Source organism: Acipenser ruthenus, chromosome 22 (genome assembly GCF_902713425.1).
Source record: "Acipenser ruthenus chromosome 22, fAciRut3.2 maternal haplotype, whole genome shotgun sequence".
Classification (NCBI taxonomy): Eukaryota; Metazoa; Chordata; class Actinopteri; order Acipenseriformes; family Acipenseridae; genus Acipenser; species Acipenser ruthenus.
The window spans coordinates 10053058-10073748 of NC_081210.1; the positions used below are offsets into that span (position 1 = coordinate 10053058).

Here is a 20691-nt window from a genome sequence, read left to right on the forward strand (position 1 = left end):
TCAGTAAACAATATTATCCGTCAAATAACAATAAATTATTACTGTACTGATGAATTTAGGGGCTGATATGAGTATAAATGTTTAGTTAATTGTCTTAATGTTTTAGTAATAGTAAACATACAGTTTTTTGGTATATCAATTTTTTTCTCCAAAGTAGGCATACTTGTTAATTTGTGGTGCAGATAAACAACATACTGTGGCCGCACCATTTTAACAGAGAACATCCTAATCATCATAATATATCATATTGCCTAATCATAATATATCATATTGATGCTTGACTTATGGGACACCCTGTATATTTAGTGGTGATCCACCACAAATAGTTTAAAAACATTTTGGAATCTATTTCAACAGGAAGGCTTATGGACTCAGCAGGGTATTGTTCACTTGTACGCTTCCACATTGTGAACTGTGGCTGCAGTGGTAACTCACCATGACAGATGCAGTGTTGGTGGGCATCTTTGATCTGCCCCAGCAGCTGGTCCAGGGCCTCCTTCTGCCCCCTCTGCCTGGGAGCTCTTCCGTCAAACTCCCTCCAGCCTGAGGACAAAAGCACAGACGGTTTGAAGAAACTGCTTCTCTTGGGTCGCCATTTTGGCCATTTGACATCAGTGTTTGTCTGGTTTCTAGAAGCTGATTAATCTCAATCTTAGAGGATCCCAAATATTCAGCATGAACAACATGGCTAGGTGAACCATTCCATTCCACCACTCTCTGTGTAAAGAAATGTCTTACTTAATACTCAGCTGTGGGGTAGGTTTACTAAGATGGGCCAGTCGCAATGCAAACATACTGTGTCTTCTTAGTGAGATCTCTAGCACCATACATTGTGAGAGCTGTGCGACAAATAAATAGCGGGAGTTGATTTGTGGTTTGGTGCAGCAGAGGATGCCCGAAGGATAACGTCTATATATGCAAGAGTGCAAAAATAAAAATAACATAGTTTTTGTTAAATGTAAACGTCATCTGTAAAATGCATTCTGTTCAGTCTTCATTTGACCTACTTAATAGGTATATATATATATATATATATATATATATATATATATATATAAATGAAAGGCAGTTTAATCCCATCCGAATCTACAGTGGGGCCCCCACCGTCACCCCCAAATAAAAAAGTGTTTCTATCAAAAAGCTTTTTATAATCATACAGTAGCCCCTCGCTAAACCGGACATGTTTGTCCGACATTAGGAGGTGTTGGGTTTAAAAAACATACAATAAATTCACACACACATGCATTATTGTGCTCAAGGTATTTTAAATGCATAAATCAATGCACTGAAATAACACTAATGTGCTTTGGCTAGGCTACACATAAATAAATCTGTACAGTATGCCTATGGTATACAGTACATTAGTAAAATCAAATGAATACCTAGCACACTTTTTTTTTACTTTACTCTAGGCTACTGGTATGGTAACACAAAATAAATGATTTTAGAGTTTTTTTTATTATTATTATTATTATTATTATTATTATTATTATTATTATTTATTTCTTAGCAGACGCCCTTATCCAGGGCGACTTACAATTGTTAAAAGATATCACGTTATTTTTTTACATACAATTACCCATTTATACAGTTGGGTTTTTACTGGAGCAATCTAGGTAAAGTACCTTGCTCAAGGGTACAACAGCAGTGTCCCAGACCAGGGATTGAATCCATGACCCTCTGGTCAAGAGTCCGAGCCCTAACCACTACTCCACACTGCTGCTTATTATTATTATTATTATTATTATTATTATTATTATTATTATTATTATTATTATTATTATTATTATTATTATTATTAACTTGGCAGCCTAGACAACTAACACAAAATAGATCGTGCCACATTGACAAGTTATGATACTTACAGGAGGACAGTCAGTTCTCGTTAATATGAATTTCAAGGGACCAGCAACAAATGTTGCATTATACCATTAATTCGTATTATCATGAGTAGCTTATAAGCCATATATATACTGTCTGTTTTTATTTTAGTTAGTCAGGGGTGCAGTGCTAAATTGTGCACAATTACAAACCACCTGCACATTAATAGAATAGGTGTGTTTCCTATTCCTATACAGATGTTCAGAATGAGCTGAAAAACGTTGGGGAAACCAGAAATGTCATAAAAATTTGTTTTCAAGGCTTGTAAGTACACCCTGCTTTTAAGGAAAATAGATATTTGGCTGTTCGCCTCAAAAATGCATTCAACACATCTGGCAATGCACGAGAAAAGGCAGACTGGGAAATGCCAGCAACAATTGTGACCGTTTAAAACGCGCTTTCAAAAGTAAAAAATGGATGCAATTTTAAGTGTCGCAGTTGTCTGCAGCTTTCGTACATCTCATTATAACATTTGAGAACCCTGATTTGCCTGATCTCCACCCCTTATTTGTGAATTTATGCAGGAATGCATAGGAGGCTGTGTGGTCCAGTGGTTAAAGAAAAGGGCTTGTAACCAGGAGGTCCCCGATTCAGATCTCACCTCAGCCACTGACTCATTGTGTGCAGCTGATGCATAGTTCACACACCCTAGTCTCTGTAAGTCACCTTGGATAAAGGCGTCTGCTAAATAAACAAATAATAATAATTACACATTAATCTACGCTTGAATCACAAACAGAAACTGCAGACGCAAAGCATTCCATAAAAAGTCACAAATAGCATTGCGCTTGCATAGTGCATATCACCCAAGACTTCCGACTCGTTTGCAACTGGTTTGCGACTATTGCAACAGGTTTAACACTTTAGTAAACCTTCCTGTGTGCTCTGGTCCAATGCAGGTAAAGCATTGGCTCTGGTTAAGTTTCAATCAAATTGCATGACCCATATTTTTTAAAACAAATTGTCTCCCAGCAAAACACCAACCTAAAATTACCCTATTCACACGGTCAGAAATGTGTAATATTAAAAGGACAAGATGAATAGTAGATGGTGTTATACATTCATTGAGAGACATGCGATTGATTCACTGCTACTGAAGTTAATGCTGAGACTGGTGACACTGATGCTACAGCTGGAACTGGTAAGACTGGTGCTGCCAGTGCTGTAACTGGTAAGATTGGTGCTGCTGTTGCTGGAACTGCTAAGACTTGTGCTGCTACTGCTGGGACTGGTAAGACTGGTGCTGCCATTGATGGGACTGGTAATACTGGTGAAGCCGCTGCTGGCACTGGTAAGACTGGTGCTGCCACTGCTGGGACTGGTAAGACTGGTGCTGCCACTGCTGGGACTGGTAAGACTGGTGCTGCTACTGCTGGGACTGGTAAGACTGGTGCTGCCACTGCTGGGACTGGTAAGACTGGTGCTGCCACTGCTGGGACTGGTAAGACTGGTGCTGCCACTGCTGGGACTGGTAAGACTGGTGCTGCCACTGCTGGGACTGGTAAGACTGGTGCTGCTACTGCTGGGACTGGTAAGACTGGTGCTGCCACTGCTGGGACTGGTAAGACTGGTGCTGCCACTGCTGGGACTGGTAAGACTGGTGCTGCCGTTGTTGGAACTGGTAAGACTGGTGCTGACAATGCTGGGACTGGTAAGACTGGTGCTGCCACTGCTGGGACTGGTAAGACTGGTGCTGCCACTGCTGGGACTGGTAAGACCGGTGCTGCTGTTGTTGGAACTGGTAAGACTGGTGCTGACAATGCTGGGACTGGTAAGACTGTTGCTGCTGTTGCTAGTACTGGTGCTGATACTGCTGGAATTGGTAAGACTGGTGCTGCCACTGCTGGGACTGGTAAGACTGGTGCTGCCACTGCTGGGACTGGTAAGACTGGTGCTGCTGTTGCTGGAACTGGTAAGACTAGCGCTGACACTGCTGGTACTGGTAAGACTGGTGCCGCTACTGCTGGAACTGATGCTGCCACTGCTGCAGGGGGAAGAATATACAAAATACAATCAATAACAGTAAATCATAATACAAATATATAGGGGGAAGCGGGCACCCCGTCACATTTGCCCCCCCTTGTGCACAGCACACATGGCCCTACGGCCACCTCCCCTCCTAAAGTCCTAAATGTCTTTGTCAAACTCCTGAGGTGGGGACGGAGGCTGCCTTGGGCCCACAAGCAGTCCGGTGGTCCCAAGCAAAGATAGTTCAGCTGCCTCGGGCAATGACAACCTGGCAATCCCGGGCAGTGGAAACCCGGCGATCCCGGGCAAAGGCAGGCCAGCAACATCCCTGGACATTGATGCAAGGCAGACAGCAACTCCAGGAGATGGTGCGGAGCAGGCAGCTCCCCAAAGTGGTGGCTCGCAGACGGGATCCCCAGGTGGCGGTGGCGCGCAGGCAGCATCTCCAGGCGATGCAGAGCTCTCAGGAGACGACGGCAGCGGACCCTCAGGAGGCAACGGCGACAGCGGACCCTCGGGAGGTGCACTCGGGAGGGGAGCCCCTGGCCATGAAGGCGGCAGCGGGAGCTCCACTTCTCCCTCGTACTTTGTAACTGGTAGCTCCCTAGGCGATGCGGAGCACCAGGCAACCCCAGGTGAAGCAGGACCCTCGGCGACCCCAGGCGAAGCAGGACCCTCGGCGACCCCAGGCAGAGCAGGACCCTCGGCGACCCCAGGCAGAGCAGGACCCTCGGCGACCCCAGGCAGAGCAGGACCCTCGGCGACCCTAGGAGAAGCAAAAGACACACCAACTCCAGGTGATGCGGAGCAGGCATTCCCGGGCGGTGCAAAGCAGGCATCCCCGGGCGGTGCAACTTCATCCAGCGGGCTATCTTCCTCAGCTGAGACTTTGACTAGCCCATTGTCTTCCTTCACAGGTGGGGATTGCCAAACATCTCCTTCTACTAGAGGTGGAGGGAGTAGTAGCTCCAGCTCTGCTCCCTCTGGTGGATGTGGAGGGAGCAGCAGCTCCTGCGCTACTCCCTCTGGTGGGGATGGAGGGAGCGGCAGCTCCTGCGCTATTCCCTCTGGTGGTGATGGAGGGAGCGGCAGTTCCTGCGCTGCTCCCTCTGGTGGGGGTGGAGGGAGCGGCAGCTCCTGCGCTACTCCCTCTGGTGGTGATGGAGGGAGCAGCAGTTCCTGCGCTGCTCCCTCTGGTGGGGGTGGAGGAAGCGGCAGCTCCTGCACTACTCCCTCTGGTGGGGGTGGCGGGAACAGCAAAGCTGGTCCTTCCGGCGGCGCTGGACCCTCTGGACCCCCTGGCGATGCGGGACACCCTGGCCCCTCTGGCGACGCTGGACCCTCTGGACCCCTGGCGACGCGGACAGGCAGGCAACCCCAGGCGATGGAGGGAGAGACAGCTCCGGCTGTTCCCCCTCTGCTGGCGGTGGAGGGAGAGACAGCTCTGGCTGTTCCCCCTCTGCTGGCGGTGGAGGGAGAGACAGCTCATATTCTTCCCCTGCGGGTCCCTTCAGCACTGGGCCTGTGGGCTTCCCCTTCTCGGGCCGTGGACGCACCGACTCCTCCCGCTCGGGCCTTGGACGCACCGACTCCTCACGCTCGGGCCGTGGACGCACCGACTCCTCACGCTCGGGCCGTGGATGCACCGACTCCTCCCGCTCGGGCCGTGGACGTTCGGGCTCCTCCCCTTCTGGCTCTCGGGACAGCAGCTCCTCCCTCTCTGGCTCTCGGGACAGCAGCTCCTCCCTCTCTGGCTCTCGGGACGGCAGCTCCTCCCTCTCTGGCTCTCGGGACGGCAGCTCCTCCTCCACTCTGGGCACTGGACACTCAGGCACCTTCCCTCTGGGTACTGGACACACAGACACTTTCCCTCTCGGCACTGTACGCACTGGCTTCTCCGGGTTTGGCGACTTGGGCTTCCCCTTCTTGGACACAGGGCACTTGGGCTCCTCCCTCATGGGCTCTGGAGTAAGCAAGGCACTGCCCGCTGAAACTGGTAATGGTGGAGCCCCTCCCATGTCTGCAGCCAGGTAATCAAGCACCATAGCTGCAATGTCCTGGAAGGACTCTGGGTGGTGCTGCTTCTCCCAAGCTTCCCACCGTTTCCTGTCTCGAGCCCACAGGACACTAATCTCCACTGGGAGGTCCCTCTTCATGTCCCCATCGAGGTCCACCAGCCAATACCAAATCTCCCTCGAAGTAATCTGCTCTGGTAGCACCAGAGCTGGCGGCCCTTCTCCAGACGGTTCTTTCTGGGTTCTTTGGGGTGCCTTGTTTTGGCTCATTCGAGCAGCCAACACCTCTCCCTGATATTGGGAGGGGCAAATGGCCACTGCGTGCCCGAATTTGCTGCAACCAGAACACTCTTCATCCACCAGGTAGACCTGACAGACAGCAGACGGCAGTGAAGCCACGCTGGACTCTTCCTCCAGTGCAGGCTGCAATGGCTGTTGCACTGCCGGTCCCACAAAAGGGCACTTCCTCCAGCTGTGTCCAGAACCCTCACAGCGACCGCACCAGTCTGGAGGCACCTCCGGGCAGTCCAACCAGCAGTGCTCCAAGTGGCCGCAACAGGTGCACCCGGGCCAAACTTCCCACGGTTCCACCCATGGCTCTTCTTGTCTGGGTGGCTGCTGCTGCTGTTGCTGTTGCTGCCACTGTTGCTGCCGCTGTTGCTTCTTGCGGCTGTTCCTTCCCATATTAAAAAAATAATAATACTTCTTCTCAAAGAAAAAAAACAAAAATAAGGCACCCACAGTACTGCTCCTGGCCTGAGTCCTCCGAGGCGCTGTTTGATCCCACGATGACACCACGTGTGGCAGGATGGCTGATGTGGTGATGTGTGTGACGTCAGGTTCCAGGAAAGCAGTACACCAAAGGCAGAATGCGGGGCAAAACACTGCGTGGCGGCGCAGTTTTTTTTATTAAACAAAATAAACTTTTCAAAACACAAATAAAAGGGCACAAGGGCCAAACACAAGAAAGCTAGAATACCGGAAATAAACAGAACGAATACCTTAACCAAACAAAGGTAGCAGTCGTTTTCTCTCACTGCTGTCTATCTCCTCCAAACTCTCCAAACTCTCTATCTGTTACTTCTCCTAACTCCAACCAAACAATGAGCCTGGAGCTGGGCTTATTTAGCAGGTGGTTAAGAGTTAATTGCACAATTAACAATCAATAAACTCCTGACCACCTGCACCTGAACAATCATCCCTGGATGGGAATTAACCCCATCCTAGCCAAACACTATTACAACTGCATTTGAACCAATACACAGTCGTTTTTCAAAACAGAAGAATATACAAAATACAATCAATAACAGTAAATCATAATACAAATATATAGGGGGAAGCGGGCACCCCGTCACAGGGCACATTATTAAAAAAAAAATCTTTAGATATATTTATGTACTTTTCAAAAATGTACCTAGATGACTTTTACAGAAGCTGCCTCAGTGTATGCTACGCCCCTGATGTGGATTATGCCAAACACAGACAAGTCTCCAGACAAGCTCACAGCAAGATAAAGCCACATTAAGAGAAAAATGATCAAACACCATGCAATCGTAAGGAAACAATAAAAATGTAATTAAAATTGTATATGAAGCAAGTCTTTAAGCAGTTTGACACTTCAGCTGCTATGAAATTACTTAACTCAGATAGGGAGCAAACTATGCTACAATGGCGATTCGGATTGCTAGATATCTGGCTACAGTAACAGTTCCTCCAAGTCCGAGAAGTATTTCCCCTGAGACAGTCCCTGATGACCGTGTTTCTGTTATCCAACTGTGAACAGCTGCCACCTGCAAGAAGGCATCTCTGGTTTCGAAGAGAGAATGGGTTAAGCCTAGGGGGCAGTTTTCAGCACTTATTTACCCTGAAGAAACCCTAGGAGAACCATTAGCAGACCACGGCATTACAGCAGAACATAGGAACATAACTGTTTGCTAACAGGCGTCTGGCCCAAAGGATTGTGCTGTGCTACCACACTACCTGATGGAATCTAGTGCTATAGGGAGGGGGCTTTCAAGCTTAAAATGTAAATAGGCCCCTGTTACCCTGATGTTGCTCTTCACAGAAGTGTAAACGTTTAGGAAATTAAATAGAATCTAACATCTCAGCAAATATGAGCAAAAACTTTAAATAAGAATACATCAGTAAAATACATGTTGAAATGTTTGAGTTCATAGAAATAATAAGAAAGAAGGGATGAAGACTTACTGGAGGGTGCAGCACAAACTGGGACTGAAGACTGGGCCGGCCCCCATCCTTTCATATTGTAGGCTGAGACTTGCACATAATATTGGGTACCCTGAAACATAAAACGTTTCAAAGCTTAGGGAGACAAAATCATAAGGGAGCCACCTTATCGCATTCGCAAAAACTTTATTGACATCGCACACCTCACCACAGTGCACTTCAAAGGTAAACATTGGTGATTGTATACCAGGTGATTGTGATCTTTAAACATTATCATTGTTGTAATATTTACATATCATAATGCTAAACATCATTTCTGCAAATACACTATGGTAGATCCATCAAAGGTGAAAAAACTTCCATAGTAAATATTTCATTTTTGGCCAAATTCCCATCTCATAGGCCCTTTATATGTTGATACTCCTGGTTTAAACATCCTTCAAAAGACTTCCTCAGAACGTGTATCAGTGGCCTGCTCCTTTCACTACTCTTTAGTAAAAATTGACCCCCAGGTCTCTTGAGGTGAAGAAGGTCGTTTTGAAGCACACAAACACAGGGCAAGAGCTACTCCTAATTCAAACGCTGGGTCAGCAGGGGTGGATTATACCAAACAAAACAAAACATCATAAAAAGAACCTAGCGACATGCTGGCCCCTGAGAGACAATATAACGTAACCCGAAATGTAAAAGAATATTTAGTGGGGGAGTCATTAGGAGCATAACACACAGCAGCATGTAGGCCTGCCGTGGAACCGGGCCCATCCACACTTTCTCAGCCAGATAAATCAGGAGTGCGATGCCTTGACCGGAACGTGACCCTCTTAACATTTGGAGCCCAGGCCGCGGTGGGGGGGGGGGCTACCCTACTGCTGTCGTTGCCTGCAGACCCCAATTAGCCACGGAGCTGGTACAGGGATTGATCTTCACAGGTAGGGGAGTGATGCTTTGTGATTTATAGAAGAATAAATTACAGAGCAGGTTGTGTGCGGGGAAGGCCTGTGTTGGAATTGTTAGAGACAGAAAGGGGGGCCTGGCCCAGAATCACTGTGGAAAGGAAGAAAGTGATCTTTCAAATTATACATTTCACTCAGTAGAATACATTTTTAAATCCTTTAACAAAGTCCTATTGCCAAAAAGTTATGTTAAAAGCAAGCAGTTTCATATTTATTTAAAACAGTGGTTCTTTTTGCAATTACTCAAATACATTTTTTTTGTTAGTTGCTTTCCTCTGAGTTCAGGAGATGCTATTAAATTTGCCTGCTATAGGCACCTGTAATATTCAGAAATATCTTTAAAGAAATAAAAGCCAGCATCTTTAGTGACCTGCCACTTTGGACCAAGTTTCCTTTGTTTTGCTGGCAATACACTGCTGTGCACCCGACCATGCTCACACTTTGACTGATCTAGCCTACATTATAGGTAAGGGAACAGTAAATAAAATATATATAGCACAGTAATCTGAAGCTGCCAGCTCTTTAATAACGTTTCACAATGTAAATACATGTTTGCTAAAACATCCATCTCTATCAATAATGAACATTTGAGACCTGTGTCGTGAATGGAAGTGCACATCAGGTAAGGGTTCTGAATTATTTTACAAAAAGATGCTTTTGTTGTGAGTGCTGGTCTGTACTCACCGGGCACAGCGCTGTGATGGTGTACTGCAGAGCTTTCAGATCCTCAATGGCAGCTTCACCCAACACAGGGAAGAACGAGGACGAACAACTCCACTCCACTGCAGAGAACAGATCCAATGAAACCTCTCAGACCAGCTCTACCTGCTCCAATACTATAACCTCACACCATGCCTTAAAATGAGTTAGCAGTCTTACCCAATACTTGTCGCACACAGCACACAGACTTAGATGGAGACTTAAATGCTTATAAAAGCTTACCACAGTATTTCTGTAGTTTTCCCATCTTTATACTATGCTTTTACCATAGCTTGCCATGTTTTTTTTTTTTTTAACATGCTTTACCATAACTCCATCACTGGTTCTTACAGTGCTTAATTATACCATGCTTTCACTGTGCTTTATTGCACTTGACCAACTAGACAACGTTTTGGGATCAATCGGCTACTAGGAAGCAGACAGGCATTGATGGGCTGACTGGCCTCCTGTCATTTGTAAATATATGAAGTCGTGTCTTAAAGGATCCAACGATATCCTCTGATCAACTCTTTATGATATTAAAAACTTGAATCAAGTCCCCCTCCTATTCCCTCTTGTCCTAGGCTAAACAGATTCAGTTACCTCATCTTCTTAACTCATTCCTTTAAGACCTAGTTTGTCTGCTCTTCACTGGACTCTCTCTGAGGCCTCCTTTGATTTATACGCTAATATTTTCACTTTTTGAGATCGGGTTTACACTATAGGTCAACTTCTCCTGTAATCTATAACGTGTTACCTATTCTCCTGACTTAGACCAGGTCTAGCTGCCTCCACCTTAAGAACAGGCCTAACCCCTGGCCCACACTCACACCTACCTCGGTACTTGGTGACCACGGCAGAGTTGACACTGAGGGGCTCGTGGAAGGTGACCCTCAAAGTGGAGCTGCTGCAGACAGATAGACGGACGTTGCTGGGGGCCTCTGGGGGACCTATGTGGAGAGGACAGAGAGGTCACACCAAAACATCTCCCAACTAATATAGGGCGACAATGAAGGGTCCCACGACCAGAAATAGCAACAGTGTGGTCTACAGTCGAGTGATCAATAGTCCCCTCTGATGCCAACCTACAATAAACACAATGGCGGACCAGCTTTCTCACAGATTTCCCTGGATGAAAATGTTTTAAGAATTTAAATAAATACAAACATACATCCTCAATTGGAGCCATTGGTATGAAGGAAGAGCTGATGACCATTACATGCAGTAGTGTGCAAATGTATTAGAACACCGCATTGCTCCTGTTGTTTTGATTTGTTGTGCATATAAAATCTAACCACGGTAACTGGAAAATTGTCAAAATAAACAAATTAGTGATTGTCTAATTGAATTGATGACTTTAATAGGCCATAGATGCAATTCATTTAAAATAGTCACAAATGGTAAAATGCATGACGCTTTCAGAAATTGTTTGAGATGGCTAATTAAAGCACAAAGTGGTCTAACATTTTCACATGAGTGCCTATTATTTCTACATCACTGATTGCTGACCAAAAATGTAAATTCTCACACCCAGATGTTTTCATGCAGGTAGGTATATTAAGGATATAAATGACAAATCTTGTGGTGTTCTAACACGTTTGAACACTACTGTATAGCAACAATATGTAAAATAGAAGAAGAAATGGCAATTAATAGTTAAACTAGTTTAATTAAAATTGGATAAGTGGTATTTAAGACCTAGATGTCATTTGGTAAACAAATGAGATATTAGTATCATGATAATATATATATATATATATATATATATATACACACACACACACACACACACATACATATATATATATATATATATATATATATATATATATATATAAATGACTGCTTTACAGTAAGTGGAAGAACTCAAGATACATGTAAAAACTGGAAGTGTGACATACAGACAGACGGACGTACAGACGCATCTGCTGATCCCCATAACTTATGTGAAACAATGTTAAGTTTCATCACAATTTAATAAGCTGTTTTCCAGACACATGCACAAATGTGATAAACAAATGCACAGACAAAGAATCATGGCCACATATCCCCAGAATCGAATGCACTCTATAACTTAGGCTGAATAATGTTACTATTACAACTGGATAAGCTGTTTACCAAATATATGGAAAAATGTGTGATGTGTGCACTACTGCCTCCACTAAGTCTTTATCCCCATCACAGATACTGACTGCAGTTTTCAGCACTCAGGAAAACTGCTCCCCTTGGGCTGAACAAGTGACCTTCCGTGAGCTATCAAGCCCACAACCTGCGGTAATGAGCATTATTGCCCACTTGTCCGTCACTGTTTCAACCCTCGGGGCAAAATCTATAAGCCTCAACTTTAGTGAATATTTGTATACTGTAATGCGCACGAGCTTCTGAGAAAGGCATGTTATCTTTCTCACTAGCATGGAACTCATTAGGCATTGCTCAGAGGAAACGCGACCAAACCCTGGTAGGTTAAGAGTGAGATATCTGGCACCAACTGCATTTGTTTAAAATGAATCATAGCACTTTTAAATTAAATGAGTACCAGTTGGATCTGAAGTTGTCACACAATAATGATTCAAGCAGCACTTTAACCTCTTTTCTTCTTAATTGTCTTAAGTCTTACCTTAAAGTAGCTAACAACCTAATTGCATAAATATTACCTGTCAGACAAGTTTTATTCTCGATATAGTGACATCTCAAATGTGCAATTAAAAAAACACCAAAAAACCCCCCCACAAAAGCAAATATATTTTCTTTTTAAAACTAGGTTAAAGAACGTTCTCACTTTCCATGCCGTACTCTCGGGAAATCTGTTACTGTTTCACTTCCTAGTTCACCTAAGCAGTGATTTTGGGGTCACACCATGTTCTTGACTGCAAAGAATATCAGTCAATTGGGGAAGCAGCTGCAACCTAAACAGAAGGTCTGCAAACAGCTATAATGTGTTTCTTTCAAAACTTCACATACTTGGTGAATGACAGTACACAACAGGTAATATTTATTTTTAGAATATATTTATATATGTTGCTAGTTACAACCATTTAAATATAAGTCGATGATAAATACAATTATTACAGTGGCCAGGTGGAAATAGAGAAGTCAGATTTAAAAAAAATTGGAGCATCATATGTGTGGTTGTGGTGTCATGTACCTAGTATGGCAATGGTTTATAGGTTGTGAAAAAAGAGGTTTAGATTTTACATCTGAATTGTTGCTTACACGAGTGCACATTTTTTGTAATCAATCAAAAAATCATTACTAGAGTGTTGTTATGATATACTACAACATTATTGTGGATGAGACTACATGTCCTCAATATTTCTATGCATATTGAAACTTTGAATAAATATTGAATAAATAACTCTACACACTGTACACATCCTAATGCTGGCCTCTATATTTAATATTTGTATCTTTTACAACGGTTAAACCCTTAGTAAAATGTCTGAACGTGTAAACTGTAACTTGTAGGTCTCTCGTGATACTCACGTGCATGCTCGAAGCCTGCCTTCATGCGTTTGAAGAGCCGGTGTCTCCACTCCCAGCCCTTCAGCTGCTTCTCTCTCTCAGAGCCGTCTCGCTCGCCCGGCGCCTCGTTCACTACCTGTGCAGTGAGGTCACTGACTCGCTGCTCTGCCTCTCGGACCAGCGTAGCCAAGTGCAGCGAGCGGCTCTCCAGACTCACGACTGAAACACACCGCAACAAGAATAGCGTCAAAACACAAAGGACGAGACAGTATGTGTTCTGCAACAGTTTTTATTGCAACATACTACCAGAAAATATTTCCCACTTAAAGAGAAAGGGCAGCAGAGAATTGTAGGTTTGGTGATGCCTTTTATTTATTTGTTCTGCTTTTTTCTAACCTTTTTGTGCCTGTGTGAATATGTGCAAAATCAGTACACACAGTCCTCTCAATGGGACCTTTAAGAGAGCCTTCACACTTTACCACTTGTTGGATGAGTCCACATTACCCACAGATGTGAACCAGAACTTGTTTCAACACTTAAGACATTAAGAAAGTCCTTTAGTCAAAATGTTTGTTATTGCATTTAATATTTCTAAATGTACCACTATTGAGTGTTTTACGAGGGTTTGTAAAAGTGAAATATGTTAAGTTCAGTATTTTCCCCTTCGACAATAATGGAAAATCCACATAAAACAATTAGTGTGAGCATAATTGTTTTTATCATTTTTACTTCACTGTAAAAGCAACATGTTGGCAGAGGAAGGGCTGTCAATGCATTTTACTATCATGCACATATTGAAAAAGGGGAATTCATTTATAAATGAGCCCATCTTTGACCTCTGCTTGCAAATTGGATTGCAGACATCATAGAACTGCTAGTGACATGATATTGAGATGTGATTGAGTTTTTCAGACTGCTTTCATGGTACAGATGGCATAAGTCACAACACAGATTGGCTGATGATTAAACTCAGAAACCCAGTAAACTTGATGTTGCCAGCTTTGATTAAACCCTCCACCAAACTCAGCTCCTTAAAAGTCAATTGTTTGATTATTTCAGCACTCCTCATATCTGTTTTAAATTGTCTGTCTTTGAACTGGCAGTCATTTTACAAGTGTGTTCGTCTGCTCTGAAATGCCTGCTTCGACTGCGCCAGTTTGAAAGGGGCATGATAGAGGGCTCCCTAATAGTTAGGACATCTGTATCCCAGACCGAGACTGCAAATAAAGCCAATGTGCCACATAAGGAATGGTAAACACACCAATTTTATTTTGGGAAGTGGCAAATTATTGGTCCCAGGTGGCCTGCACTTTTCCTGGTCACCTTTAGGTGTTTCTGTCTGTATCTCCTTCCAGTGTGGAGTAGTGGTTAGGGCTCTGGACTCTTGACCGGAGGGTCATGGGTTCAATCCCCGGTGGGAGACACTGCTGCTGTACCCTTGAGCAAGGTACTTTACTTAGATTGCTCCAGTAAAAAAAACCAACTGTAGAAATGGGTAATTGTACGTAAAAATAATGTGATATCTTGTAACAATTGTAAGTCGCCCTGGATAAGGGCGTCTGCTAAGAAATAAATCATAATAATAATATCTGCTATGTCATGGTTCAGGGTTGCAGTAATCATAACAGGAAGTTACAAATTAAAGGAGGCCACTTGGCCCATCAATTCTCATACAGTTCCTAATAGCTGACTAATCCCAGAGTGTTGTCTTAAAGGATCCCAATGATTCAGCATCAACAGTCTGGCTTGGTAACACGTTCTACATACCCACCACTCTGTGTAAAGAAGTGTCTCCTACCCCCTAAACAGCCCTTAACAAGTTTTTAACACAAACGGATACCCCCTTAACAGCCTCCTACCCCCTTAACAGCCCTTAACAAGTTTTTAACACAAACGGATAAGCAGTTTACCAGAAATGTGGAAAAGTATAAAGTGTGAAGCACATACGACCGCTTACACTATACCTTCATTGCCAGGTATTTCAAACCTGGTGTGCAAAGCATTGTGAAAAGCAGCACATCTGTTTCCACTTGAACAATTTGCTGGGAGCCAGGGATTGCTGACTTTAGTAGAAGGTCACTCACATTTTTTGGTCAGTCAGAAGAAAAACGACTTATTTCAAAGACCTGGCCAATATAATTAAGAGCTCTGAGGAGAGGTGCTGGACTGGTGCTGTCACTGTCCATGCAAGTTTCATCAATTTTGTCCAAGAAGTTCTGAATATTTAGCCCTCACCAGCACTGCAATTATGAGACCAGAACATGGTTTAGGTCAGATTTGTATTGTTGCTGCGTATTAAAGGAAAGGCTATCTGTGCATCAATTAGCTGAAAGGATCTTGAGCGCTTTGTAAAGCCTAAAGGACTGAGTAAACTTTTCGGGCTTATCATTTTTACTGTGTCATTAACATTGCTATTTTTGTACAGATGATTACCACTCTGTGTTGAATTTGGTTTTAACCGGCATACAACTCTGATTTACTAATTGGAATGGGCAGCAGTGTGGAGTAGTGGCTAGGGCTCTGGACTCTTGACCGGAGGGTCGTGGGTTCAATCCCAGGTGGGGGATACTGCTGCTGTACCCTTGAGCAAGGTACTTTACCTAGATTGCTCCAATAAAAACCCAACTGTATAAATGGGTAATTGTATGTAAAAATAATGTGATCTCTTGTAACAATTGTAAGCCGCCCTGGATGAGGGCCTCTGCTAAGAAATAAAAAATAATAATAATAATAATAATACACTGTACGTTGTGTGAGATTATGTTAGGTGAGAGTCTGAGACATGTTCCAAAAATTCAGGAAAGACCTGAGGTGTCTGCCACTGCAGGTGATGCTTTAGACCTATATTTTTTCCTTTTTTTTTAACAAGTCTTAAACACTTAGGCTCGTATTTTGAAGCAAAGGCAAACATTCAAAGAATCATACTAGCAAGACCCTACACAGAGCAATCGTGTAACAGCTCCTTCCTGCTACAAAGTCGCTTCTTGCTAGTTTTTACCGTTACATTTTTCCTATTCATCTCAGATAAAGTGTCCGATTATGATGGACATGCTATGAGAAGTATGAAGCCTTCTTCAGTTATACCTTCTTTAACTATGCCTTTGCTACAGAGAGAGTACAGGGTGGGTGAGTGTTTGCAGAGCTTTAACAGTCACTGTAAACTGTGTTTTATTACAAAATTAAAAAACGCTATTGAAGTCACAAGAGGACGGGTTTTCATTAGAGCTTTTTTTTTCCCCTTGTTGTTTTGAATTTGTCGACTTGCCAGACGGGGCCTTCAAAGCAAGACAGAACCCCCTTAAAATGGGAGCCGACGCTACTACACACTGTCTCCACTGGAATTCTGAAAATGAGGGGAATTTAGAGAATATAGGGGTTGATAATGGTGCAGTTATAACAAAAGTTACAGTCCCCCTACGTTTTACTATGCATTATAGATTACTTTTTATATAGTCTTTCTCTGGCAAAAGATGAAGAAAGAAGCTGACTGAAATTTAAATATTCAACTTGTTAGGTTCACAAAGTTAACCCTAGCCAATATTTTAAGCACAGCACAGACACCAGGAACAGGGGACACAGTTGTAAACTGGAGTGGTGAGGGCATGGAATGGGTTACCTAGACATGTTGTTAAAGCTGAATCATTTAGATCCTTTAAGAACCAACTTGACAAAGTCCTGGGATTAATCAGCTGCAAGCGACACTGTTAGGTAGTGTTACACTTCCTTGGTCATTTCACTTGTAGGGTGACATTGTCCCCACACCTTAAGGGTCGTCTTTCCTGTTAGTAACCAGCCAGCTGCTTCCCCTAGTGACTGACATGATTTAAATTCAGCTTCAACTCCGCAGACTCTGCTAAAGTGGAACAACTAAGGAAGCGAAGAAGCAAAAGACTTGAGAGAAAGGCATGGAAACTGTATTTAACCTGGTGTAGTACTAGATACCATGATTTAATAAACAAACAAACATAACATGTTTGCTGCACATTTGTTTCAGAACTGCACATTTGAGATATATGTTGCTTGTGGATATGCAGACATGTACAACCCACTTTAAAAGGTGAAATAAAACCTTGGTTAAAACTCACAGTGTGGGCTCTCCTTGGCACCAGCCTGCAGCAGTATCCTAGCCATGGGCACATTGTTTGTCATGATGGCGATGTCCAGTGGGAGTAGGCCCTCACTGTTGGGGGTGTTGAGATCCAGCTCCTCCAGACTGTACTGGCTCAGCAGCAGCTGCACCAAATCTAGCTCCTGGTGCTCCACGGCTTCAAACAGGGCCTCATTACTCTGAAACTGACCAGAGAGAGACACACAAAGTACATTCTCATTAAAATAAACTCATATCTACACAAATGGCCTCATAATACCCGTGGCTTTCTGTAAATGTGGAGTACTGGGAGATGTATTCATTTTCGTCCAGTTTTTTTTTTTACTGTTGACTACAGGATCATGCTCTCTCTTGCAACAATGCTGGTGCTCTGATTGAAATGGGTGGCAGACAGGATACCTATACATCTCCTCGGAGTCTAATACTGCGCTAAAGAAGATCCTTAGCAAGTTTCATTACAACAGAATAAGCGGTTTATATATTTATATATATATATACACACATAGGGTTCTCCCCAGGAATTCTGTATAGCCGGGAGCACTTTTAACGTGAAAATAAAATTGCCTTACCTTAATTATATAATAAGAGAAAGAATTTAAATAATAATAAGAAATTGAATAATTAATAATAACCCACCCTAATTCGTAAACAGGCTACACTGCTCAGTTTACCCCATGCTCCTTTGAAATCTTTTTTGTGTTTCTGGCAGAGCTTGCACATCATACCACCCAATTCCTTGCTGTCAAAAAGCCATTTCCATTTTTTCCCCCTCATAACATCATACCCACAATCATGATGTTAATTTTTTTATGCATTGGCCCCTCTTGCGGTTCTTTCAATTCGCTTTCTATTTTAAAATATCCTTAAGCAAACTGAATGCGAAACCGACCGATTCAATTTCCATTATTCAACAAATAAATCAAGCACACTCAACAGCAGTGCTTCAGCAGGGGGTAGGAGGGTACAAGTTGCTCCTCCAATTAAAACCAGGGATCAGACTGCGTCATCTGCCATTGCTAGAACTGTACTGTGCAGATAAGAGTTTATAACAGAGGCTTGTCACCTCTGAGGAAAACACCCTCTCTGGGCTCCAGAACTGCTGTTAATATAGGAATGTTGACTAAGGTAATTGATGAATTCACTACAGTTCTTTCAACCATTTTCATAAGGACAGTTAACTAAAAATAAACTTGTAAATACTGTAATACTGTAAACGTGTGAGTTCAGTTGCTTATACGCATGTCAATGCCATGGCCCACGTGCATCCTTGGTTAACGCGATAAGTCAACACTAAATGGCATCCCCGTGGGATGTTGAGTTAACCGAGGATGACTATATATATATATATATATATATATATATATATATATATATATATATATATATATATACAAACGTGCTCAAATTTGTTGGTACCCCTCCACAAAAAACAAAGAATGCACAATTTTCTGTGAAATAACTTGAAACTGACAAAAGTAATTGGCATCCACCATTGTTTATTCCATATTTAATAGAAATCAGACTTTGCTTTTGATTTTTTATTCAACATAATATTGTAAATAAGAAAACAAATGAAAATGGCATGGACAAAAATGATGGGACCGCTAACCTAATATTTTGTTGCACAACCTTTAGAGGCAATCACTGCAATCAAACGTTTTCTGTAGCTCTCAATGAGACTTCTGCACCTGTTAACAGGTAGTTTGGCCCACTCTTCCTGAGCAAACTGCTCCAGCTGTCTCAGGTTTGATGGGTGCCTTCTCCAGACTGCAAGTTTCAGCTCTTTCCATAGATGTTCGATAGGATTCAGATCAGGACTCATAGAAGGCCACTTCAGAATAGTCCAATGTTTTGTTCTTATCCATTCTTGGGTGCTTTTAGCTGTGTGTTTTGGGTCATTATCCTGTTGGAGGACCCATGACCTGCGACTGAGACAGAGCTTTCTGACACTGGGCAGTACGTTTCGCTCCAGAATGCCTTGATAGTCTTGAGATTTCATTGTGCCCTGCACAGATTCAAGGCACCCTGTGCCAGGCGCAGCAAAGCAGCCCCAAAACATAACCGAGCCTCCTCCATGTTTCACTGTAGGTATGGTGTTCTTTTATTTGAAAGCTTCATTTTTTCGTCTGTGAACATAGAGCTGATGTGACTTGCCAAAAAGCTCCAGTTTTGACTCATCTGTCCAAAGACATTCTCCCAGAAGGATTGTGGCTTGTCAATATGCATTTTAGGAAATTCCAGTCTGGCTTTTTTATGTTTTTCTTTCCAAAGTGGAGTCCTCCTAGGTCTTCTTCCATGGAGCCCACTTTCGATCAAAAAGCGACGGATGGTGCGATCAGAAACTGACGTACCTTCACCATGGAGTTCAGCTTGTATCTCTTTGGCAGTTATCCTTTGTTCTTTTTCTACCATTCGCACTATCCTTTTGTTCAATCTGGGGTCGATTTTCCTCTTGCGGCCGCGCCCAGGGAGGTTGGCTACAGTTCCATGGACCTTAAACTTCTTAATAATATTTGCAACTGTTGTCACAGGAACATCAAGCTGCTTGGAGATGGTCTTGCAGCCTTTACCTTTACCATGCTTGTCTATTATTTTCTTTCTGATCTCCTCAGACAACTCTCTCCTTTGCTTTCTCTGGTCCATGTTCAGTGTGGTGCACACAATGATACCAAATAGCACAGTGACTACTTTTCTCCATTTAAATAGGCTGAATGACTGATTACAAGATTGGAGACATGTGTGATACTAATTTAAGAAACTAATTAGTTTGAAATATCACTATAATCCAATTATTTATTATCTTTTCTAAGGGGTACCAACAAATGTGTACAGGCCATTTTAGAATATCTTTGTAGAATGAGCAATAATTCATCTCTTTTCACAGCTTCTTTGCTTTATTCTATGACATACCAAAGGCATGCAAGTATACATGATAAAATAGCTTTTAATTTCATCACTTTTCAGGAGGAATGAAGCATTATTTCAATGAGCTGTAAGGGTACCAACAAATTTGAGCACGTCTGTATATAATGTGTGATATACAAACAGAGACCTACAGTACAGTGCCCTTCATGCCCCCTAGTTTCTGATACTTTCAATAACTTAATGTCCTTAGTCAGTTGCATCACAAGCAGTTCCCTCACTCACCATGCAGGACTTGCGCAGCCTCTCTTTGTCTCCTCGGCCAGGCAGCAGGCTGTCATCGATGGGGGGGAGACCCACGCGAAACTTCCCTGACAGGTTGCGGTAGAGCCGACGGGCTGCGCACGGCGAGGAGGGGGCCGAGACCTTCTTGGAAGGGGTGAGGGGAGGGTCTCGCATCTGTTGGGTCATCTTGGGAGAGGTGGTCCTGAGGAGAGTGAATCACCGCTGAGTAACAAGAGGGCGCTTGGCACTTCAAGTCACTTGGAAACACATG

General features: G+C 43.3%; 1 protein-coding gene across 6 annotated transcripts in view; it reads right to left on the minus strand.

Moving 5' to 3' along the window:
* LOC117431725 (ankyrin repeat and fibronectin type-III domain-containing protein 1-like) overlaps positions 1 to 20691 on the minus strand; it is a 256983-nt gene that overhangs the window by 14003 nt on the left and 222289 nt on the right. For all 6 annotated transcript variants that reach the window (XM_034053016.3, XM_058995967.1, XM_034053015.3 and 3 more), the window contains 7 exons: positions 20421 to 20622; positions 17251 to 17458; positions 13187 to 13384; positions 10540 to 10653; positions 9689 to 9786; positions 8073 to 8163; positions 436 to 543 (listed from right to left, as the gene is read on the minus strand). In XM_034053016.3, the coding sequence (XP_033908907.2) occupies positions 436 to 543; positions 8073 to 8163; positions 9689 to 9786; positions 10540 to 10653; positions 13187 to 13384; positions 17251 to 17458; positions 20421 to 20622 (1019 nt within the window). The remainder of the gene's footprint in view (positions 1 to 435; positions 544 to 8072; positions 8164 to 9688; positions 9787 to 10539; positions 10654 to 13186; positions 13385 to 17250; positions 17459 to 20420; positions 20623 to 20691) is intronic.